Consider the following 24,781-nt stretch of genomic DNA (forward strand, 5'->3'; position numbering starts at 1 on the left):
GCTGCCACCACAAGGAGGCATCTTAAGCCTGCATAAAGTCACATTAGAAAATGTTAACCTGTGTTGCCATAATGAGGGTCGCAATTAGAAGATTATTATATTTGGGGTGGGTCCTATGGATGTCATTTTATAATTAGTATAATAACAACACTGGTCAACAAGCATTTTGCTACTGGAGTTCTGTCACCTGTACCTTAACAAGGGCCACATGCTGACTCTAAATCCTGTTTTTAAGTTATGCATCAGTTTGTGTTTATATCATTTTCGTCAATAATGCTACCGTGAAGTAACGGTATTTTACTGTTTCTGTAATACAATATTGCATTTTAGGACAGCTCATTGATCACATATACCAGTACGAGGGTCATTTCATAAATAATGCACACTAGGTTTTTTTTTTATTTACATGTTTTATTTGTTTTTCAAGCATTTCTTTACAATCCTTCAATATATTCTCCCTGCTTTGCAATGACCAAGTCCCAACATCCGGGAAGCTTCATTATTCCTTCCAAGATACCATTTTTGTTCAGTTGCTGAATGGCTTGGGTACCAACGGAAGAAAGCTCTTCCAGAGATGCAAAATGATGTCCTTGGAAAAAGGTCGAAGTCTGTTGGACTAATGTCTGGACTGTAGGGAGCAGGATGTAACACCTCCCAGCCATATTTGTGTAGTTTTTAAATGACGACATTCCTTATGTGCAGGTGAGCGTTCTCATGACAAATGAGTGGCCCAGCCGAGAGCAACTGAGGTCAAGTTTTGTGCATTTTTTCCAAAGTTGAAACAACCTATGTGTGGACATCGTTTTGCATCTCTGGAAGAGCTTTCTTCCACCGGTACCCGAACCATTCGGCAACTGAACAAAAATGGTGTCTTGGATGGAATAATGAAGCTTCCCGGTCATTGCAAAGCAGGGAGACTATATTGAAGGATTGTAAAGAAATACTTGAAAAAAAACAAACATGTAAATTTAAAAAAAAGAGTGTGCATTATTTATGAAATGACCCTAGTAATTTGAAAGTTTATACTAAAAAGTGATTGTGCTACTTTTTCTACCTGTGAATTTTTATATTTTGTTTGTTTTTGTCTACGATATAATTATTATGAACAGAGGAGGTTGTGTTAACCATCCTGATATGTCTGCGGACAATTTACTGCACAAGATTAGCAAAAGAATCTGTTCAGCAGACTTCAAAGTGCATATAAGCATTATTTGGACTGTAAGGACTCGAAATCCGTGAACTGATCCTTGATGATGCGTTCAAACAGAAGCTGAACCCAGTTGAATCAGCAGCATGGGAAGCATTCATGCTGGTTGTTCAGAATTTTCTTGGTAATCACAGATCAGAGAATTATGCTGACAGGATATCAGCTAATGGGTGCCAGAATGTTACTTAAAATGCACTTCCTACACTCTCACCTTGACTTCTTTCCACCCAATCCCAGGAAGTGACATCAGAGGGAGAACCAAGCCTGACATGGGCAGCAAGATTATTTATTTAATTTGATTTCTATACCATCCTCCCGGGAGTAGGGTTACCAGACGTCTGGATTTCCCCAGACATGTCCGGGGTTCTGGACAGCTTTTCAAAATCCTCAAATCACAGGCAGGGAGGAAGTCCGCACATGCCCAACATGAGCAGGCAGTGGGGGGCGGGTCTAGGGGGTCTGAATTTTCTGACTGAAAAATCTGGCAACCCTATCTTGGAGCTCAGAATGGGTTACAAGCAAACATTCACATTTGGAACTGGTGCTTGTGTCAGGGAAGTTAGAGGTATGGGAGAAGGGAAGGGGGGTGGGTCTGCCACAGTCCCAGGTTCCTCCCACTTTCACTACGCCACCGGGTCTGACCCACTATGGCTGGTCTTATGCAACACTGAGCTGGACTTAGGGTGGCTTTGTTTGTGCACTGTTCTCTGACCATTAGGAAATGACTTTTAGCATCTGTTTGACATCATTTAAAGATTGCACTAATCTTTGGCCCACACCGACTTTCCAGCATTAGAGCAAATGAACACCAGCACCGGCATCAGCCCATGAGTGTCAGGGCACAGTGTTGAAATGCATGCGATATAAAGAAAAATCAACCCTTTCACTCTCACTATGACATGAAAAACTGCGCTGATGAAAAGCCTGTTAACATGCCACTTGACTGCAGAAAAGGAGACCAAATAAAAGCCAGTAAAACCTCAGAGGCCCAGAAGCCACTCCTCTGATCCACCAAGGCTACCCATGGGGGGAGGGGAAGGGGGTCCAAGGCTCAATGGAAAGGATCATCTGAGGTAAATGCTGCCATTCATCTCAAATAATGCTTCTGTAAGCCAGAGAAAAGTAAGTTTCTGTGCTACCTGGAAAGAAAATTGGCAGGGGTTTGGTTTTTGCGTCAGAAGGAATCTCAGGTTTGTCGTTTGCATGTCCTCTGTGAATTTATTGCTGATTTTTCTGCACTACCTCAAGAGTAATCCAGCTTGCTACAGGTTGCTTTATTTCATATACGACATATCTTACGATACACTAAATCAAGCGGTTTACAATAAAAAAAAGTTATAAAGAAAGGAACTCCATAAATTTCAGGTAAAAGTCCCATTCCAAAAACCACCCCAATATCACATACACATATCAAAAGTCCAATGATCACTTGAATTCATTATCTGCTAAAGTGCAACCAAAAGTAAGCTTTTAAAGCTCTTTTAAATCTTGGCAAGGATGCCTCCTCCTTAAGCATTTGTGGAAGGGGATTGCACAATAGTGGACCTACATCAAAAATGCCTCTCTTCTACTGCAATTTTCCAGCCCAGAATGGGTTACAATTGTACATTTACAGTAAGTCCAGAGACATCAAACAACATAGGCGAACATTAGAGGATTATGGAGGCTATTTTGTCTAAAATGACCTTGTACGTTAAGGATATACAATGACTTTGTGCTGATTGGTGAACAAGATGTTTTCGCTGCTTTGCAGAAGGGAATTAAGCTAGCATCAGATTACTGCGTCTCAATGGCCACGGATTTGGGCTTGGAGGATGAGATGTACGGTGTCTGCATCTATGAGCATTTTGGACCCCAGTTAGATGACAAAAATTAGATAGCTCTAAGTCTAATAGATGCTGGCACTGTCATCTATTCTATTGTCCAATGATACTTAGATTTTGGAAATCTATTTGGGGTCAAGTAAATAATTATTAGAAAATACGGTAGCACTATCATAAGATACTGTATTATTTGGGACATCAATGGGAACTAGGAGTCAAATCTCTTCTATTAATAAACTTTTACTTATTATGACAGGGGTTGCCATACAAAAAATTGGAAAACCTGGGCTAGGTTGAACTATAGTTTTTGGTGGAGTTTGTCGTGCCACATCTTTAAAAAGGGACGAGTAATTGCTATACAGCAGAGGCATTTTAGGAAATTTGAGGATGTTTGGGGGCCATTAACAAATGACCGTATAGAATATTGTTTTTTCCCTATATTTATACACATCCAGGGTGGGGAGGGATATGTTAAGTTATGTTTTCTTAGGGTATAAGGGGAGGGGATATTTTATTTGAATTAATTTTTGATGGAATATTAACTGATGTTTAAGTGTCAAGTGATTGTATTTTATATTGCACTTATTGAAAGATTTAAAAATGAATAAAGAATTAAAAAATAAAAAGAAGGGAATTAAGCTGTCTTTTGCTCTGATGGGAAGAGGGAGCCGATTCCATAGTTTAGTCACGTTATGGAAATATGATAAATTCTGGGCCGCTTCCAAGTGGAGTGGAATGCACAGCCGGAGTTCTTGTTGGGATCAGAGCGGCCTTGTTGGATGGTAAATGGGAAGCTTTCACATCATATAGCAGGGCCCGTTGCAGTAATCCAAACAAGACAACACAAAGGCTGGGTAAAGTCTGTTTCAGTTGCCACAGGTAGTGGAAGGAAGTGGACACTACTTTAGAGATTTGAGCCGATAAGGACAGACTGGCATCTATCCCAGAGAAGGGAGGGGGCAACGCTACCGTTTTTATGCTGATGACATTCAATTCTTTTTCCCGATGGATAATTGGAAAACTGCGTTACAGCCTAAATTATCCACGTGTCGACAAGCTATTGATACGTGGGTGATGAGTCATAAGTTGACGTTTAATATTAATAAGGGGATGCTAATTGGAAAGGATGAGGATTTTAGGGGGTCAGAACATGTTGAGATTAATAATGTGAAAATCCCAATACAAGCTTCTTAAAGGACGAGGGGTTTGGTTAGACTCTACTTTGAGTATGAAAGAGCAGGTGTTAGCTGTGCTCAAGTCTGCTTTCTTCCAAATGCCAATGCTATCAAACGATGATTTTCGGATTATAGTTCAGACGGCCAAATTATTGTATTTAGGAATGATATCTGTGAGATGTAAGGCTTTGCAGACTGTTCAAAATGCGGCTGCACCATTAATTTGTGGAGGGAACAGATTTGACCATGTAACACCTTTGCTGAAACAGCTTCATTGGTTACCAGTCAAATATCGGATTGTGTATAAAGTTCCTTTGCAGATTTTTAAAGCACAGGCAGTCCCTGAGCTACAGACGCCTGACTTAAGTATAACTCTTACTTAAGAAGGCTGTTGCGGCTTCATTTGATTTAACTGAGTAGTATCTCCACTGAAGTGAAAGAGGCTATTAAAACAAAAAAAAAAAAACAACCATCCTTTAAGAATGGAAAAAGGTCCCGAATGAAGAAACTAAGAAGCAACACAAGCACTGGCAAGTTAGATGCAAAGCACTGATAAAGACAGCTAAGAAAGAATATGAAGAGAAACTTGCAAAAGAGGCAAAAACTCATAACAATATTTTAGGTACATCAGAAGCAGAAAACCTGTGAGGGAATCTGTGGGGCTGTTGGATGAGCAAAACAGGCGCTCAGGGAGGATAAGGCCATAGCAGAGAGACTGAATGAATGTTTTGCTTCAGTCTTTAATGAAAGAAGATGTAAGAGATCTACCTGAACCAGAAATGGTTTTCAAGGGTGATTATGCAGAGGAACTGAAGAAGTACTTAGCTAAATCGACAAATTAAAAAGTGATAAATCACCTGGACCAGATGGTATACACCCAGGGTACTAAAAGAACTCAAACTTGAAATTGCTGACCTGATGTTAGTGATCTGTAACCTGTCGCTAAAATCATTTGTAGTACCTGAAGATTGGAGGGTGGCCAACGTTACACTGATTTTTAAAAAGAGTTCCAGGGGACATCTGGGAAGTTACAGACCAGTAAGTCTGACTTCAGTGCCGGACAAAATGGTGGAAACAATTACGAAAAATAAAATTGTGGAACACGTAGATAAACATGATTTAATGAGACGGAGTCAGCATGGGTTCAGCCAAGGGAGGAGATCTTGCCTCACCAATTTGCTTGACTTCTTTGAAGGTGTGAATAAGCATATGGATAAAGGTGAGCTGGTTGATATAGTGCAGTGGTCTCAAACTCGCGGCCCGCCAGGTATTATTTTGAGGCCCTCAGTATGTTTATCATAATCACAAAAGTAAAATAAAACAGTTTCTTGATCATATGTCTCTTTAGCTATAAATGACAATATTATTATTAGGACTTAGCCAAAAGGAAAGATTTATAAACTATAAAGAGTTTTACCTCATGCAAAATTGTCATTTCTTTAATAAGACATTAATTATGTTTTCTGAGGCCCTCCAAGTATCGACAAATCCAAAATGTGGCCCTGCAAAGGGTTTGAGTTTGAGACCACTGATATAGTGTATCTAGATTTTCATAAAGCTTTTGATAAAGTTCCTCACCAGAGGCTCCTGAGAAAATTAAAGAGTCATGGGATAGGTGGCAAAGTTCAGTTGTGGATTAAGAATTGGTTATTGGATAGAAAACAGAAGGTGGGGTTAAATGATCATTTTTCTCAATGGAAGAGAGTAAACAGTGGAGTGCCACAGGGGTCTGTACTGGGACCAGTGCTATTTAACTGCATGCAGATTGTGAAAAATTGTAGGCAGACCTTAGGAAATTGGAAGATTGGGTATCCAAGTGGCAGATGAAATTTAATGTGGACAAGTGTTTAAGTTTTTTATTGAATTTTTTTTCCATTTAACAACAAGTGTCATAAATTTTCATACAATTATCTTAACAATACACTTGATATTTTTATATCAAGTGATGCACATTGGGAAGAATCACAGTTAACAGAGGCTAGGTTCCACCTTGGAAGTAAGCACCCAAGAAAAGGATCTGAGTGTCATTAGACAATATGATGAAACCTTCCATCCAATGTGTGATGGTGACCAAAAAAGCAAACAGGATGCTAGGAATTATTAAAAAAGGGATGGTTAACAAGACTAAGAATGTTATAATGCCCCTGTATCGCTCCATGGTGCGACCTTATCTGGAGTATTGTGTTCAATTCTGGTCTCCTTATCTCAAGAAAGATATAGTGGCGCTAGAAAAGGTTCAAAGAAGAGCAACCAAGATGATAAAGGGGATGGAACTCCTCTCGTATGAGGAAAAGACTCTTCAGCTTGGAAAAGAGACGGCTGAGGGGAGATAGGATTGAAGTCTACAAAATCCTGAGTGGAGTAGAAAGGGTACAAGTGGATTGATTTTTTACTCCGTCAAAAATTGCAAAGACTAGGGGACACTCAATGAAGTTATAGGGAAATACTTTTAAAACCAATAGGAGGAAATAATTTTTTCACTCAGAGAATAGTTAAGCTCTGGAATGTGTTGCCAGAAGATGTGGTAAGAGTGGATAGTGTAGCTGGTTTTAAGAGGGGTTTGAACAATTTCCTGGAGGAAAAGTCCATAGTCTGTTATTGAGAAAGACATGGGTGAAGAAGCCACTGCTTGCCCTGGATCGGTATCATAGAATGTTGCTACTCTTTAGGTTTTGGCCAGGTACTAGTAACCTGTATTGGCTACTGTGAGAACGGGCTATTAGGCTTGATGGACTGATGGTCTGACCCAGTTAGCCTATTCTTATGTTCTCCACTTCTCCTGTGGGAGATTCAGGAATGATGCAGGGCCTCATTAAGAACAGTGTGTGGCTGTGCATGAGGTACCTGGTGGGGACAGTTGGCCCTTTTGTCAGCAGCAAGAATCTTAAAATCTGACTTAAGAAGAGTTTTAAAAACGCAACTCGTTCGTAACCCGGGGACTGCCTGACTCAGGTGCTGGAGTGCTTTAATGACAGAACCGCTTAGATTGCTTTTTCTTGGAATTTGAAGAGCTTTTAGGTGAATCTGCCAGTGGTCACTTTCTGAATCTCTCCTGCAGTTGTGCAACTCAAATAATGCAGTAAAACGATCAATATTGTAGGAGACAGGCAGGAACCGATAAACACCCAAATACTATGATTGCCCGTTTGAAGAGCTGGTCAGAGAGGATCCAGTTTGGGATAATCAAAATGAGGAGCGCAGGATCCAGCTTAGAACAGACAGATGAGGTCGGGGGCACAAACAAGCCGACTCGATCAGAAGCTATGACTCAGCTATTTGGGACGTGACGTGGCATTTTGTGCTGCAGCGCCCTCTAGCGTTCCCTCCCGAGATTGCTTGCAAGCGCACACAAGAGGAAGTAAGGCGAGTTGAGGAAGCCTGCAGCTGCTCTTTGGTGAGTGCACATTCATGGGAAGGTTGTGGCTTGAGCTTTTGAAGAGAACCGATTTCAAAAACCAGTCCGTATAGTAGTATTGGAGTAGCCGTAGATGTGCGTGTGTTGGGGTGAAAATCGAATAGAACCAGCCCTACCCCTAAACTGAGGGTCAGCAAAATCGCAGATATCTCAGTGCTGCCTGTAAGGCATGCAAATGTAGTTGGCAGCTGGCACTTCCTGACTGCTGAGCTCACAGAGAAGACTAGAGGGGGCCCAGGGCTGCCTGAGTGGCTCATCCCATTCCTGCCAGGAGCCATATAAGGGTAAAGGGGATGGGACTTGATATACCACTTTAGGGCGAGGGGGAGATAGTGGATGCCGTGGATGGGCCATTTGTCCTTTGCCATCATGTTTCTATAACCATAAAGCTCTATGACCTCATAATGCAGGTGTAAAGAGCCTTAGCCAATAGGGAGAGGAGATGCAAATGTTAAGAGCCTTAGCCAATAGGGAGAGGAGGAGATAGTGGATGCTCTGGATGGGCCATTTGGCCTTTATCTGCCATCATGTTTCTATAACCGTAAAGGTCTATGACCTCACAATGCAGGTGTAAAGAGCCTTAGCCTATAGGAAGAGGAGATGCAAATGTTAAGAGCCTTAGCCAATAGGGAGAGGAGGAGATAGTGGATGCTCTGGATGGGCCATTTGGCCTTTATCTGCCATCATGTTTCTATAACCATAAAGGTCTATGACCTCACAATGCAGGTGTAAAGAGCCTTAGCCTATAGGAAGAGGAGATGCAAATGTTAAGAGCCTTAGCCAATAGGGAGAGGAGGAGAGAGTGGATGCTGCGGATGGGCCATTATCTACTGTTATGTTTTTATAACCATAAAGCTCTATGACCTCACAATGCAAGTGTTAAGAGCCTTAGCTTAGACCCATAATGCTCTACACTTGCATTGTGAGGTCATAAAGAGCTTTAGCCTGTAGGGAGAGGAGGAGATAGTGGATGCTGCGGATGGGCCATTTGGCCTTTATCTGCCATCATGTTTCTATGAATCGAACCTAGTTCCCCAGGATCTCAGGCCGCTGCACTAACCATTAAGCTACTTTTCCACTGGGTGCTGAGCATTTTGGATAGGGGCAAATGGCTGGTGGTCAGAGAGTAAGGAAGATAGTGAGGAAGCATCAGTAGCAGCAAAGGGTTGTTCCTGGGTCACTGCCAGCGGGGTGGGGTGGGGGGAGGGCTGTGCAGGAATCACTGCTACCAGTAGGAGGAAGCATTGTGCAGGGATCATTTCCACTAGTAGGAGAAGTGCTGTTTGGGAGAATTGGGGAGGGGGGCGGGGGCTGTGTCTCTGCCACCATAAAAACATAAGCAATGCCTCCGCTGGGTCAGACCTGAGGTCCATCGTGCCCAGTAGTCCACTCATGCGGCTGCCCAACAAGTCCAGGACCTGTGCAGTAATCCTCTATCTATACCCCTCTATCCCCTTTTCCAACAGGAAATTGTCCAATCCTTTCTTGAACCCCAGTACCGAACTCTGCCCTATTACGCTCTCTAGAAGCACATTCCAGGTGTCCACCACACGTTGGGTAAAGAAGAACTTCCTAGTATTCGTTTTGAATCTGTCCCCTTTCAACTTTTCCGAATGCCCTCTTGTTCTTTTATTATTCGAAAGTTTGAAGAATCTGTCCCTCTCTACTCTCTCTATGCCCTTCATGATCTTATAAGTCTCTATCATGTCCCCTCTAAGTCTCCTCTTCTCCAGGGAAAAGAGACCCAGTTTCTTCAATCTTTCAGCATATGAAAGGTTTTCCATCCCCTTTATCAGACGCTTCGCTCTCCTCTGAACCCTCTCGAGTAACGCCATGTCCTTCTTAAGGTACAGCGACCAATATTGGATGCAGTACTCCAGATGCGGATGCACCATCGCCCGATACAATGGTAGGATAACTTCTTTCATTCTGGTTGTAATACCCTTTTTTTATTATGCCTAGCATTCTGTTTGCCTTCTTAGCGGCCGCTGCACACTGTGCCGTCGGCTTCATTGTCATGTCCACCATTACTCCCAAGTCCCTTTCTTGGGTACTCTCATCTAATAACATCCCTCCCATCGTATAGTTGTACCTCGGGTTTCTGTTTCCCACATGTAATACTTTACATTTCTCAACGTTGAACATCATCTGCCATCTCGTCGCCCATTCCCCTAGTTTGTTCAAGTCCCTTTGCAATTCTTCGCAGTCCTCTTTAGTCCGAGCTCCACTAAATAGTTTGGTGGCATCTGCGAACTTTATCTCGCACTTCGTCCCTGTTTCTAGATAATTTATAAATATATTAAATAGCAGCGGTCCGAGCACCGAGCCCTGCAGAACACTACTCGTGACCCTTCTCCAGAAAGAAGTGTCACTGCTATCAGCAGGAGGAAGTGCCATGCGGGGAACACTGCCACAAATAGGCTCGTTGGGAGAGAGGGGGAGGGGATGTGGGTTAGTCAGGGACACCCTCACATGTCCGGGACAGCACCTTCTGGAAGAGCAATTGGGCTGACATCACCCATCAATGTGGCTTCATTCCCCCATCTGTCAATGGAGAAACTCAACACATTCCTTGAGAACAAAAAAGCTGCTGTACTGGACAGACCGAAGGTCCATCAAACCCAGGATTCTGTTTTCAGGTCACAAGAACCTGACAAGATCCCAAAAGAGTATGAGGTATAAGAGGTTTTGACAGATTTTTAGAGGGAAAATCCAGACATTTTTTTAAATGGGGGCAGGGGAGGGGAATTCATTATTTAGCCCTAGAATAACCAGCTGAGGCCCATATGCTCAAAACTCACCGTGCCTTTAACGAGCAATGCTAAACCAGTTTTAACCAGTTTGGCATTGAAGTATTTCAGCGGTTGATGTCTAGAATAGCTAATCGCGGTCTTTTCCGTGGTTTGTTGCAGCCTCCGATAATCGTATGTAAATGGATTACATCAATATTAAAATGAGCGCTCCAATCAATGCCCGGATGATGCACAAAATGAAGCGCCAGCCTTTAACAATCCAAAATTAGTGACAGGTCAGGAGATGCCGATAGTATTGAAATGCGGCTGAGATGCATATACCAGCAGGTCTGGGCCGCTAATTGCATGTGGAAGTTCATAAAAACACTTTTTATGGGATTGAGGTCCATATAATGATTTTAGTTGTTTAATTTTTCATAATTGTATGTATGTCATTTTTGTTACCTGCCTAGAATTATTGGATAAGCAGGTTATAAATATTTTAAATAAAATAAATAATATGTGCATGTGTAAAAAAGAGCAGATCTCATGCATGTCCATTAAAAGCGTATATCGGCTGGTCTGGGGCTGCCGATTGCATATGTCGTGCCGAAGCCGTTTTTGCATGGTTTGTTGTTAGTTCTTTCGTCCTCTCTTCTTATGACGTGCGCCAATGATGCGCTACAAAAAGGCACACTGATGACTGACGCTCATGCGTCCCTGCGCATGAGTCAGTCACTTTCTCCTACGACTGATGAGATGGGATTACATCGGACCTCTGTGAAGTTGTTTGAACATCAATCACCATTTTCAAATTGGACATTTACTGGCACCACAGCAACCCACAGAATTTTAATGGCAATTTTAGAGCATCTGGCTCTTAAAGAGTTTGTCTGCCTTTTGGGAGGAAGTTGTGACCTAGACTAGCCACTGCTGAAAACAGAATATTGGGCTAGATGGACCTTTGTTCTGACCCAATAGGACTGCTCTTTTGTTCTGTGCAGACTGATGCCTTCTAGTCCAATTCTCCGTTCTTAGACTATTGTAATATCATTTACCTGAGCTCCACGAAGAAAAACACCAGAAGACTCAGAATGATCCAAAACACCGCTGTCCGCCTTATATTCGGCTTGAAAAAATGGGACCATGTTACCCCTTTCTACCGCAAACTTCATTGGCTGCCATTGGAATCCAGAGTCCTATTTAAATTCGCTTGTTTCTGCTACAAAACAATATTCGGCCTAACCCCAAACTACATCAACCCACACTTCATCCTGAATCACAGAAACAAGAACTCCCGCAGAATCCAGTTATTTGCTTTCCCCTCCCTAAAACTCTGTCACTCCAATAAATTCTTTGACAAAACCCTCGCCTTTCAGGCCGCCAAGCTAAACCCATGGATAGCCCAATTAATCCTCGAGGCTCCAACCTACCTCAGCTTTAGAAAACTACTCAAAACACACCTCTTCCAACGCCACACTTAATGGCCCCCTCCCCCCCTTCTATCTCGCCCCCCCTCCTCCCCCCGACCCACCTTTTCCTTCTCCCCAATCTTATCTTCTTCGCTGCCTGCATTCCTGCTCATTTCAACACCTAACTCCACGCAACTCTGTTTCAATTATTACTTAACTGCATGTAACTATGTTTAATTAATGTGAATCGCATGTAACGATGCACATAACTATATTTAATTAATGTAAATCTGTTCAACCAACTCTTAACTGCATGTAATCCATGTTTAACTAATGTGAACCGCCTAGAACTCACTGGGTATGGCGGTATACAAGAATAAAGTTATTATTATTATTATAATCTAATTTGATCTAATCTACAATTTCTGAGTTGCTCTATGCCCAAGAGGTTCAAGGCGACTTACAATTCTCAGGAGAATAAAGGGATTAACAAAAGTTAGAAAGATGCTAGTTGCATAGGGAGAGGTATGACTAGTAGGAAAAAGGAGGTATTGATGCCTCTGTAATTTATATTCAGTATATCCTACAATTCTATGCGGATTACAAATTATTCAGGTACTCAAGCATTTTTCTGGTGAGACCTCATTTAGAATATTGTGTACAATTATGGAGGCAGCACCTTCAAAAAGATATAAAAAGGATGGAATCAGTCCAGAGGAAGGCTACTAAAATGGTGTGTGGTCTTCATGATAAGGAGTATGGAGACAGACTTAAAGAACTCAATCTGTATACTTTGGAAGAAAGGCAGGAGAGGGGGTTGATATGATAGAGACGTTTAAATACCTACATAATGTAAATGCGCACGAGTCGAGTCTCTTTAATTTGAAAGGAAACTCTGTAATGAGAGGACATAGGATGATGTAAGAATGAGGCTTCACACAAAACTCAGATTAGGATGAGGTGACCCTAAATGGGAGCCTGCTAACCCTTTTATTGAGTTTCTTAACTCCCTTAATTACTTAGCTAATGCTTTGCAAGGTTACAGTTTCATCATGAATATACAGTGCAGATTATACCAAGGTAACTCCCTTGTTTACATATCTAATGTGATTCTCAAAGCTACTATCTCACATGACATCTGAATACATTATAACGGTTACAATAAAGTGATTCCCTTATGTACACATCTAATATGTCTAAAGGCTTACTATAGCATGTGACAGTCCAAAGGTTATAATGCATGTTCCTTACTTAACGTGACAGAGGCCTGCTTTGGCACGTAGGCAAAGTCTGTTTGCTGTCCATATAAGGAATACTTAAACAAGATAAGGAATAAGATAAGGGTAAATGTGTGACAGGGGTCTTGTGATGAAAGGGGAGGGGAGAATGCCTCAGCATTCTGTCACAAGGTGCTAACATTTTCCCTTGCTTTAGAATGGCTAGGGGAGAAGGAATGACGAAGGATTCAGGAAAAAAAATTTTGATTCAATTCAGCCTATTGAATTGTTTTTTTGATTCGATTCAATTTGATTTTCCTGCCCAATTGGGTGGGTTTTTTTTTTTTTTTTTTTTCAAACATCCTGGTGGGTTTATTTTACAGCCTCTTCATCCCCTTTGCCTCCTCCTAACCACACTGGCACTGTGGTGTAAACAAAATAAACAAACAAAAAAGACTTTTCCTCTCTCTGTTATATCCTCACGTTTGCGGTCTAACACCAGCTCTGGCAGAATACACATTTCAAATCTGACATATTGTAATCACAAAACAGAAAATAAAATTAGTTTTTCTACCTTTTGTTGTCTGGTCATTATTCAAATGTTGTTGGTCTCAGGCTCTGGTTGTCTTCTGATAACTTGCTTGCCAGGGTCTCCTTCTTTCTTCTTTCTCCCTGCTAACCATCCATCTTCCATCTCTGTCCTCCCCTTCCGTTTCTCTTCCCTCCCCAGGAGGTCTGGTATCTTTCCTTTTTTTTGTCTCCCTCCACAGATCCACCTTTTATTAACTACCCTTTCATCCAGCATCTCTCCTTCCTTCCCCACCACCCCAGGGTCCACCATCTCTCCCTTTCTTTTCCCAACTACCCTCCTATCCAGTATCTCTATCCCCCCTCCACACCATCCCTTGTGTCCAACTTCTCTCCCTTTCTGTTCCTTCCCTCCCTAAATCATCTCTCTCCCTCTCCTCTATTTTCAGACCCATTTCTTCCTCCCCAAAGTCCAGCATATGCACATCTCTTTGAACCCCCCCTTCACTCCCTCCGTGTACTTCTATATCAGGGCCCCCCTCCCCTGAAGGTCTGTCCCCCCTTGAAGGTCTGGCCCCCGCTATGAAGGCTAGCCTCCCCCCCTTGAAGGCTTGTCCCCCCCTTGAAGACCTATCCCACTCCTGAAGGCCTGTCCCCCTTTGAAGGCCTTCCTCCCCCCTTGAAGGCCTATCCCCCCTTTGAAAGCCTATCCCACCCCTGAAGACCTGCCTGTCCCCCCCTTGAAAGCCTATCCCACCCCTGAAGGCCTGCCTGTCCCCCCCTTGAAGACCTGTCCCCCTTTGAAGGCCTGCCTCCCCCCATTGAAGCCTTGTCTCTCCCTTGAAGGCCTATCCCACCCCTGAAGGCCTGCCTGTTCCCCCTAAAGGCCTGTCCCCCCTTGAAGACCTGTCCCCCCCCTTTGAAGGCCTGCCTCCCCCCTTGAAGGCTTGTCACCCCTTGAAAGCCTACCCCACCCCTTTGAAGGCCTGCCTGCCTGCCTGTCCCACCCCGAAGGACAGCTTACCTCCCCCCCCCCCCCCGGCGTCCAGCTTCCACCCCCCTGGCCTTCCACTTCCCCCCTGGCCTCCCCGCACTGTTTACCTTCCAGCTGGAACAGCCTGCAAGCAAGATCGCAGTGTTAGCGATCTTAGTACCGCTTCGGAGCTGGTTCCTCCGTTGCGGTCCCACCCCTTCTCTGATGTCAGAGGAGGGGCGGGACCACGACGGAGGAACCAGCTCCGAAGCAGTACTAAGATAGATACAATTACTACATCATAGGTTAATGGAATCGATGATTCCAGTATGTATTAATATGTCCCCATATCGATTTCCAAAAATTGAGTGTCATAGGACAATAGAACAACAAATGATCCAGTGCCCCTATTTCAAGATGACAGTGCCAGCATCTATTAGATTTTGAACTGTTTAACTTCTGCAAACGAACAGGGGTCCAAAAAATTCTATGTAAAAGAAAAAAAAACAAGTTTGTCTCATAGATGCTGACGCTGTACATCTCATCCTCCAAGTCCAAATTTGTGGCCATTGAGTAGCAGAAATTTGCTGCTTTAAACTCCAGAGTAAAATAAGGAAATACATTTTTACTGAAAGGGCGGCAGATGAGATGGTGGAGACAGAGATTGTGTCTGAATTTAAAAGGGCCTCGGAGAGAGAAAGAGATAATGGTTACTGTGGATGGGCAGACTGGGTGGGCCATTTGGCTTTTATCTGCCATCATGTTTCTATCTAACAATGTGATAGGAATATATAGGAATTGTACAGCGAACATCATACAGAGTGGAGATCTTATAGAGCAGTGGAGTGTGTGGTGCAGTGGTTACAGCTACAGCCTTGGCATCCTTAGGTTGTGGGTTCGAATTCTGCACTGCTCCTTGTGACGCTGGGCAAGTCACTTAATCCCCCATTGCCCCAGGTACATTAGACAGATTGTGAGCCCACCAGGACAGGGAAAAATGCTTGAGTACCTGAATAATTTGTAATCCGCATAGAATTGTAGGATATACTGAATATAAATTATTTTTTTTAAAAAGGTGAACAAAGAGGAATAGGGAAACGCAAAGCGGCTAGAATTTACAATTCATAGTAACATAGTAGATGACGGCAGATAAAGACCCAAATGGTCCATCCAGTCTGCCCAACCTGATTCAATTTAAATTTTTAATTTTTTCTTCTTGGCTATTTCTGGGCAAGAATCCAAAGCTTTACCCGGTACTGTGCTTGGGTTCCAATTGCCGAAATCTCTGTTAAGACTTACTCCAGCCCATCTACACCCTCCCAGCCATTGAAGCCCTCCCCAGCCCATCCTTCACCAAACAGCCATATACAGACACAGACTGTGCAAGCAAGTCTTCCCAGTACTGGCCTTAGTTCAATATTTAATCTTATTTTCTGATTCTAAATCCTCTGTGTTCATCCCACGCTTCTTTGAACTCCGTCACCGTTTTCCTCTCCACCACCTCTCTCGGGAGCGCATTCCAGGCATCCACCACCCTCTCCGTAAAGTAGAATTTCCTAACATTGCTCTTGAATCTACCACCTCTCAACCTCAAATTATATCCTCTGGTTTTACCATTTTCCTTTCTCTAGAAAAGATTTTGTTCTAAGTTAATACCCTTCAAGTGTTTGAACGTCTGAATCATATCTCCCCTGTCCCTTCTTTCCTCTAGGGTATACATATTCAGGGCTTCCAATCTCTCCTCATATGTCTTCTGGCGCAAGCCTCCTATCATTTTCGTTGCCCTCCTCTGGACCGTTTCAAGTCTTCTTATGTCCTTCGCCAGATACAGTCTCCAAAACTGAACACAATACTCCAAGTGGGGCCTCACCAACGACCTGTATAGGGGCATCAACACCTTCTTTCTTCTACTGGTCACGTCTCTTTTTATACAGCCCAGCATCCTCCTGGCAACAGCCACCGCCTTGTCACACTTTTTCTTCAGCCTTTGGATCTTCAGACACTATGGGCTATATTCGTTAAGCAAACCGATCGTGTACCGATTGGTTTGCGACCACTTAACTTTCAAATTTCCCTCCGGCCTGATTCACTTAGCTCTCCTGCGATCCGCTTGGATCCTTGCATGCAAATGAGGTGAAACGCATGCAAATTGGACAGCGACCCGATTCACTACACCAAATTTCCGATCCGACTGGGCTGGCCGATCACCTGAAGAAGCGACTGCTGGGGACCAGTCGAAAATGTCTTTCCGACTGGAAGCCCTGCTCTCTGCCCTGCAATCTCTCCTGCCTGCTCGCCCCAAATGCTGCCCTGCTCTGTCCTGCTATCTCTGCTGCTTACCCTCATGCCGCCCTGCTCTGCCTCGAACTTCCCCTGCCGCATCGCCGTTCTCCTGCCCTTCCCCGCCCAGCGAGCCCGTGGTTTTAACCCATGGGTTTAAAGCGGGTTAAAACCACAGGCTCCATTTATCTTTCTGTGAGGGCGGTAGCTGGCAAAAGTGGGACCAGCGGGTTAGGGTCAGTGGAGGTGGCGGCGTTTCCCCGAAGTCAAAAGTAAAAAAAAAGATCACTGCTCCTATGGTCTGCGCATGTGCGAGTCATGCAGGCAGATGGGGGCGTTCCTCCGATCGCCCTCATCTGCATGTTTAAGTTTACTGAATCAGTCGGACCTGCCGAGATCGGGACCCGATCGGGCAGGTTAGTGAATCCAGCCCTATCACCCCAAGGTCCCTCTCCCCATCTGTGCATATCAGCCTCTCCCCTCCCAGCACATACAGCTCCTTCCGATTTCTAATCCCCAAATGCATTACTCTGCTCTTCTTTGCATTGAATTTTAGTTGCCTCTAACTTTTGCAGACCCTTTTTCATGTTTTCCACTCCCTCCTTAGTATTATCCGCAAAAAGGCAAACCTTTCCTTCTAACCCTTTGGCTATGTCGCTCACAAACATATTGAACAGGATCGGCCCCAGCACCGATCCTTGAGGGACTCACCTTTCCTTCCTCCGAGCGAATTCCATTAACAACCACCCTCTGGTATCTGTCTGTCAACCATTCTAATCCATTTAGGATTATCACAGCATGTCCAACAACCATCTCATTTAGCTGGACATATTCTTGACCTCATTTTTACTTATTTATCGGGCTCTTGGTCAATTATTTCTTCATCTATTTCTGCTATTCTGTGGTCTGACCACTCTATTGTTCATGTAACATTATCTAATTTTGCTCTCTCTTCATCAACATCCTAGATTCATCACCAAACATGATTTCCATGCTTGTGACTCTTCTACACTATCACCTTTGTTTTCGCATTTTCCCTCTAATTTTACTTCTCTTCCTCTTTCCTCACAATTTCAGCGATGGAAATTCTTCTCTTGAAGATGCTATCAGACCAAAAGTCCCTGTCAAAAAGGTTTATCCTAGTACCCGGAAAAGACCATGGTTTTCAAGGAGCATCGGTCTTCCAAGAGACGCTTAAGAGCTCTGGAGCATAGTGGCATAAGTCATGGGATGCTGTGGATCTCCAGGAATATTATTCCTTTTATACCGAATACCATTCGCATGTTAGATCTGTTTGTCGTTCTTATTATATGAACCAAATTAAGTAGGCGCCGAACAGACCTAAACAACTGTTTGCTACGTTAAACAAACTTTCGACTAATAAACCTTTGCCATTTCAAACCTCAAACTTAACTGCTGAAGATTTAGCCGATCATTTCGTGAATAAAATCTCTACTCTGCGAAATTTGTTTACAACCTCAATCTCTGGAACCAAGACTACTAACCCTACAGTTATTGAATCCCCATTAAAGGTATCTTCAACTTGGTCGACTTTTACTCTATCTTCTCTAATTACTCTAGAGAAAACTATAAATTCTATGAAAAAGACGACCTATCCTTTAGACCCAATACCATCCACTTGGATCACAGATAATAAACATGGTTTATCTCCTTTAATCCTAAACATGATTAATAATAGCTTGTCTTCTGGAGAGATACTGTCAGAATGGAAAACTGCCATTGTTTATCCTGTAATCAAAAACCACTCTTTAGATTCAATACAAGTGTCTAATTATCGGCCTATTTCTAACATTCCTTTTATATCAAAAATTCTGGAACGTTTAGTTTTTCAACAGCTCTCCCAGCATTCCGAAAGCTCATATATGCTTCATCCCACACAATCAGGTTTTAGAAAGTTTCATTCTACTGAAACAATTTTGGTTTTACTTCTCAACAACTGTTATACTGTGATAGATCAAGGTAAAGCTGTATTATTAATATATTTAGATCTTTCAGCAGCCTTTGATTAAGTTAGCCATCTTCCAGAGAAGAGCGACTAAAATGGTTAAAGGGCTGGAGAAGTTGTCGTACAACAAGAGATTAGAGAAACTGGGCCTTTTCTCCATTGAATAGAGGAGACTGAGAGGGGACATGAATGAAATGTTCAAGATAATGAAGGGAATAGACTTAGTAGTGCCTTCGATCTGGTTGTCCATGCCATTCTGATTGACTGTTTGGAGTCAATTAGTCTTTCAGGTAACGTGTTAAAATGGTTTCGGGGTTTTTTGAGCAAACGGTCATATCAAGTCTATAGTGAGAATAAAAAATCCTATAGTTGGGTAAACTCCTGTGGAGTCCCGCAGGGTTCTCCTCTATCCCCCACATTGTTTAACATCTACCTTGCCTCTTTGGGAAACTTACTACAAAGCTTAAAAGTTAAATTTTATATCTATGCTGATGATATCACCATAGTTATTCCCCTTACTACCCTGACCTCCGAGACAAAGATTCATCTATCATCCATTCTAAAGCAAATTGAACTATGGATGACTGAATTCAAATTGAAGATCAACACAGATAAAACTAAATTTTTCCTGGCAAGTCCTAATGACAAAATCAAAGACTCATCGATCTCCTTGAATGGTCAGGCCTTCCCTATTGACCACTCCATAAAAATTCTGGGAGTGACTCTGGACCGCCAACTTACTCTAAATGCTCACACAGATTTATTGGTTAAAAAATGCTTCTCGTTACTATGGAAACTCAGAACCATCAGAAAATACTTTGATGCAGCATCTTTCCGCTTACTGGTTCAGTCTTCCATCTTGAGCATGCTCGATTATTGCAACATCATCTACCTGGGATCCTTCAAAAAAACCATTCTAAGACTCAGAGTCATTCAAAATTAGGCAGTTCAACTGATCTTTGGGCTGAAGAAATGGGAATACATAAGCCCCTATTATCAAAAACTCCATTGGCTTCCCCTGGAAGTGCGAATTCTGTTCAAGTTCTCTTGTCTGTGTTATAAATCAATATTTGGTCTGGCCCCCACTTACCTAGTTTCCCAATTTAACCTGGCAAGTTCTATTAGGCCCACACGAAGAACACATCTGTTCACCTATCCAACAATAAAGGCACTTATCCAACAATAAAGGCCTGCCACTACAAAAGATTCCTGGACAGAACCCTTGCCTTCCAGGCAGGCAAACGGAATGATTGGCTGACTAACATCATCACGCACTCCTCAACCTACCTCAATTTTAGAAAATTGGTAAAAACGAGTTTGTTCAATCGGTTTGTAAATTAAGAATTTTTATATCTCTGCTAATTCAACCAGCAACCTTAAGATCTATATAGCTTTCCACTTCCATTATGTAATGATTGCATTGATGACTGAGAACCTTTTCTTCCATTATGTAAGATTGTAGACAATTTTGAATTGTGACCTCTTCGCCGATTGTCCAGCGCTTCTTGTTGTAAATCGCCTCGAACTTTCATGGCTTTGGTGGTATATAAGAATAAAATTATTATTATTATTAGTAGTAGTAGTAGTAGTAGTAGTAGATAAAGACAGGTTGTTCACCCTCTCCTAGGTAGGGAGAACGAGAGGACACTCTCTAATGTTGAAAGGGGGTAGATTCTGTACAAATAAGGAAGTTCTTCTTCACCCAGAGAGTGGTGGAAAACTGGAATACTCTTCCGGAGGCTGTCGTAGGGGAAAACACCCTCCAGGGATTCAAGACCAAGTTAGACAAGTTCCTGCTAGACCAGAACGTACGCAGGTAAGGCTAAACTCAGTTAGGGCTCAGGTCCTTGAACTAGGGGCTGCCACGGGAGCGGATTGCTGGGCACGATGGACCACTGGTCTGACCCAGCAGCGGCAATTCTTATGTTCATTACAGGTACAGTTACAGTTCTTAGCTGGTTTAAATCATTCTTAGCAGATAGAACATTTAAGGTTTCATTCAGTTCCACTTGCTCTTCACCTTACCATCTTTACTGTGGTGCTCCTCAGGGGTTTATATTATCGTTCCTGTTATTCAACATATTCTTAAGACCTCTTGCTTTAAGAATACAAGAACAAGAGATATTTTACTTGTATTTCCACAAAACCCAAACAATCCTGATTTAAATTCCATACAGTCTATTTATTTTTATTTATTTAGATTTTTGGTCTACAAATAAACATACACAATGGAGAGTAATTAGACAAATAAGATGTACAATAGGTTAAATGTTTGGATATACAGGACTGTGCAGTAGTTAAATACAGGGAGTATACAGCAAATTAAGAGTAGAGTTTAAGTATAAGTCGTTTAGTTTAGTACAAGTTATTTGAGTTTAGATAGGATAGATCACAGGTGTCAAAGTCGGTCCTCGAGGGCCAGAATCCAGTCGGGTTTTCAGGATTTCCCCAATGAATCTGCATGAGATCTATTTGCATGCACTGCTTTCAATGCATATTCATTGGGGAAATCCAGAAAACCCGACTGGATTCCGGCCCTCGAGGAGGGACTTTGACACCCCTGGGATAGATGAATGGACATTGCAAAACAAATTAATTTTAAACCCTCAGAAGACTACAGGGTTATGGATCACGGGTTCTTCTAGATCTCAACCAATACAACTTCAAAATTCTATGAAATATTTAGGCGTTCACTTAGATTCTGCATTGACATTTCAGCCACAATTGGCCTCTCTAGTGAGATCTTGTTTTTATTCTTTACGGAAAATTAGATCGATACGCCCACTTCTTGTGAATCTCTTGTCTGCCCTAGTTACCTCAAAACTGGATTATTGTAAGAGCATTTACACCAGACTACCTCATGTTTCTATTAAGAAATTGTACAGTTCAAAATACCACCATCAGAGTTATTACTAACGCTCTAAGATACAATCATGTTTCCCTGTTTAAGGAATTTCATTGGGTTCCCATTAAATTCCAGTTAATGCATAAAGCACTAACTTTAAGCTCAATATAGTTCGGCTACTATTGTCTTATCTTTACTATCCGTCCAACAATCTCAACTAGTATCTAAATACAGGACCGGGTAATAACAAATTTTCATCAGAACTTTTTCAAATGAGTAAATGTGAACGTCTCAGTCCCACCACTCCACCGCTGTTAATCCTTGCAACTGCGGGAAGAATTACGTGGTGACTATCATCATTGGCCGTTCCGCATTTGTCAATTCTTAGTTTCTATATAGCTTTCTAGTACGCTTTGTTATACATTCATTTTTTTGGTATTTTAGTTTTTTTATATATTCATATATGCATTTGATAATAATTGTGCACTTATCTCTGCATCCTGCCAAAACCCGGGAGCCAGACTAACTTTGGCATTTGGACAAACTGATTATCTTGCAAAGTTGCTTGTTCCATATGAACCAACTTGCACTTTGCATTCATCTACTTAAAATTGAGTAAAGTTATCACTAATATATCTTGTTAAAGTCAACTCCCTTCCTAATGAGTTATGCATCGAGCTTACATATTCAAAATTTAGAACTTTATTAAAAACCTACTTCTTTGGGTTGGCTTTTTCTTAATTTAGTGATTTTAGATTTTATGTGAATTTTATTATTATTGGGTAACAGACCACGTCACAACTATTAGGCTTTTTTTCCTTCTCTTCTTTTTCCTTTTCTGTTCTTTAAATAATGGTGTTCTTTTCCTTTTTTAAATTGTCATAAACCGCACTGATATTGTATCGTAAAGCAGTATAGAAAAACTAATAAACAGAAACATATTAAAACAATTGCCTACAACTCATTTAATTCTGGACCTCGGTTCTCTTTTGCTTCTGCTACATTTGGCTTACTCTAATTCATTATTGCGGAGTCTCAGGCTTTATTAGAAGCTGCTTTATGGAGCCAAAACAAATGATCCCAGAACTCCTCTTTTGGTCAAGAACTTTGGCTCCCGATTTCTTTTCAGATATCATTTAATAACACATAACAGATCTTGTTTAACTGTACAAAGAACTTGCCTTGAGCTTAGCCTCCCATCTGTTTATCCCAGCGGATTCTGTCCCACCCATCTTGTCCCCATCTAATATCTGTAGTTGGCCCCTCAGCTCTATTGTAGAAAAGCAAAATGTCCCAATGTGTGCTTATCAAACAACTCTGCTGTTAAATGTGTTTCTTTTTGATCCTGGCTCATTTGCTGGTTTTGAGTTGACCTCATTTTTTCTATTTATGTCATATTGGGCCACTTTACTACCAAGGCCATGAACAGTAAGCTTTATGTTGAACTGTACTTGTTATACACATCACCTTGGGTGAATATCTTCATAAAGGTGGGTTAATAAAACCCAATAAATAAATAAGTAAATATTCTTGACATTGCTCATCAGGTTTTCATTCGTTAGGTTTGCTCGTCCCGTACTCCGCAGCTCGTTCCATTCAATCTTTACAACAAAATTTCCTGGTTGTTCTCTCTCATAGCTTTCAGTGCAGTAGCCCAACCTCTTTGGAATAAACGAATCAGGACTTCTTAATCGCACTTACCCAGAACAGGTTCAAAGCGATTTTCAAAAACAAGAGGCCCATGCAGCATCATGAAGAGAAGGTTACACTGTTACAATGGGGGAAAGAGTTACAGCATCGTAAAAGGTTACATTAGTAGCTACATTGTCAAGGAGAGAGGGCGGAGTTATCGAGCTGAACGGAATTTATCAAATAGGTAGGTTTTCAGTCTTTTCCTAGGCATTCGCCTAGAGATGTCTCATAAGATATTTAACCCAAATGACTCAGATATAGTGAACATAAAGTGATGCACGATGTCAAATTGTGTAATACCAGAACAACACAGGCTCCACAACACATTGAATAGAAGGAAAAGCCGCAGAAAAGGGCCTTCTGAGGCTCTTCCTTCCTTTCAAGGTGTTGTTCTGGTATTACACAATTTGAAAGTGTTATCATTTATCATAAGATATTTAAAACAGCTTTCCAGGATTAGTTTATAACACAGATTGGTCGAAGCCCTCCTGGTGTGCCTGATTCTTCAGTATTAATTGTTAGAACTTATGCTGTTACATTTTGCTTTGCAGGCTAAGGGTATGTCTGTGTCATCCCACAGTCCACTTACCACGCATGTGCTGGACACGAGCTTGGGCCTGCCTGCTAAAGGCCTAATGCTTCATCTGGCCAGGCTGGAGGAGTCCAGCAAGAACTGGCGAGAGCTGAGCACAGGGTAAGCACTGACCCAAAGACAGGGCACCTGAAGCACTCATGGGAAAACTGGGAGATATGTTTCCTATCCTTTCCCCCAACTGAAAGAGGAAGCCAGGAACCTCTGCAAACACCAGTCATACAGTCTGCTCCCACCATGTGGGAACAGAGCAATGGGACTAGGGGAGGAAAGAGGGCTGTGTGGGAAGCCCAGCCACTACCAGTCTTGTTTTTCATTTTAGTTACACCAATGCAGATGGCCGTTGCCCAGGCCTCCTCAGCCCTGAGCAATTCTCTGCCGGAACGTACAAGGTGCACTTTGAAACTGGAAATTACTGGCAACAGTTCAGCAAAACAAGCTTCTACCCCTACGTAGAGGTGAGATGATGGTCACTGGCCCTCCTGGGATTTGATCTGGATACACATGAATAAGCCTCTTCTGTGTTTTTTTTTTCATATTTATAGATTGTGTTCACCATCACAGACCCAAACCAGAAGTATCACATCCCGCTGCTGCTGACTCCTTTCTCCTACACCACATACAGAGGGAGCTAATCTCCTCCTGGTGCTGTAATTCCCAGACACCCACTGAACCAGATTTGAAACCCAAGTTATTTTACTGTTAGTCTATAACAGAGGCCCGCAATGTGCTAGAGATTTAGAGTCACCGCCACATCCATATTTTGTATACAGAAGCACAAACCATTAAAGCTTTTACTTGATAACATGGTGTGTCCACTCCTGAATCCAAGCAGGGGACTGACGAGTCCTGGCATAGTCGTGTGCTGTGTGATTTGGGAGATACTGCATCTTAGCTTCACACTACACATACCATTTGAACCAG

General features: G+C 42.3%; 1 protein-coding gene across 1 annotated transcript; it reads left to right on the plus strand.

Annotated features, from left to right (window-relative positions):
* Positions 1-7,473: 7,473 nt before the first annotated feature.
* Positions 7,474-24,662, plus strand: LOC117359665 (5-hydroxyisourate hydrolase-like). Its single transcript, XM_033942867.1, has 4 exons — positions 7,474-7,599; positions 23,817-23,959; positions 24,180-24,315; positions 24,403-24,662. Exons 2-4 carry the CDS (start codon positions 23,826-23,828, stop codon positions 24,490-24,492), a joined length of 360 nt encoding a protein of 119 aa, XP_033798758.1. The 5' UTR covers positions 7,474-7,599; positions 23,817-23,825; the 3' UTR covers positions 24,493-24,662.
* Positions 24,663-24,781: the final 119 nt, after the last annotated feature.

The sequence above is a fragment of the Geotrypetes seraphini genome, chromosome 4 (genome assembly GCF_902459505.1).
Source record: "Geotrypetes seraphini chromosome 4, aGeoSer1.1, whole genome shotgun sequence".
NCBI classification, from domain to species: domain Eukaryota; kingdom Metazoa; phylum Chordata; class Amphibia; order Gymnophiona; family Dermophiidae; genus Geotrypetes; species Geotrypetes seraphini.

Bases quoted from the DNA above. Each gene is read 5' to 3' on its own strand.
- LOC117359665 (XM_033942867.1), top strand. From the start codon at position 23,826: ATGTCTGTGTCATCCCACAGTCCACTTACCACGCATGTGCTGGACACG. The intron at 23,960-24,179 runs GTAAGCACTGAC...TTTTCATTTTAG, and splicing joins TGGCGAGAGCTGAGCACAGG to TTACACCAATGCAGATGGCC. The intron at 24,316-24,402 runs GTGAGATGATGG...TCATATTTATAG, and splicing joins GCTTCTACCCCTACGTAGAG to ATTGTGTTCACCATCACAGA.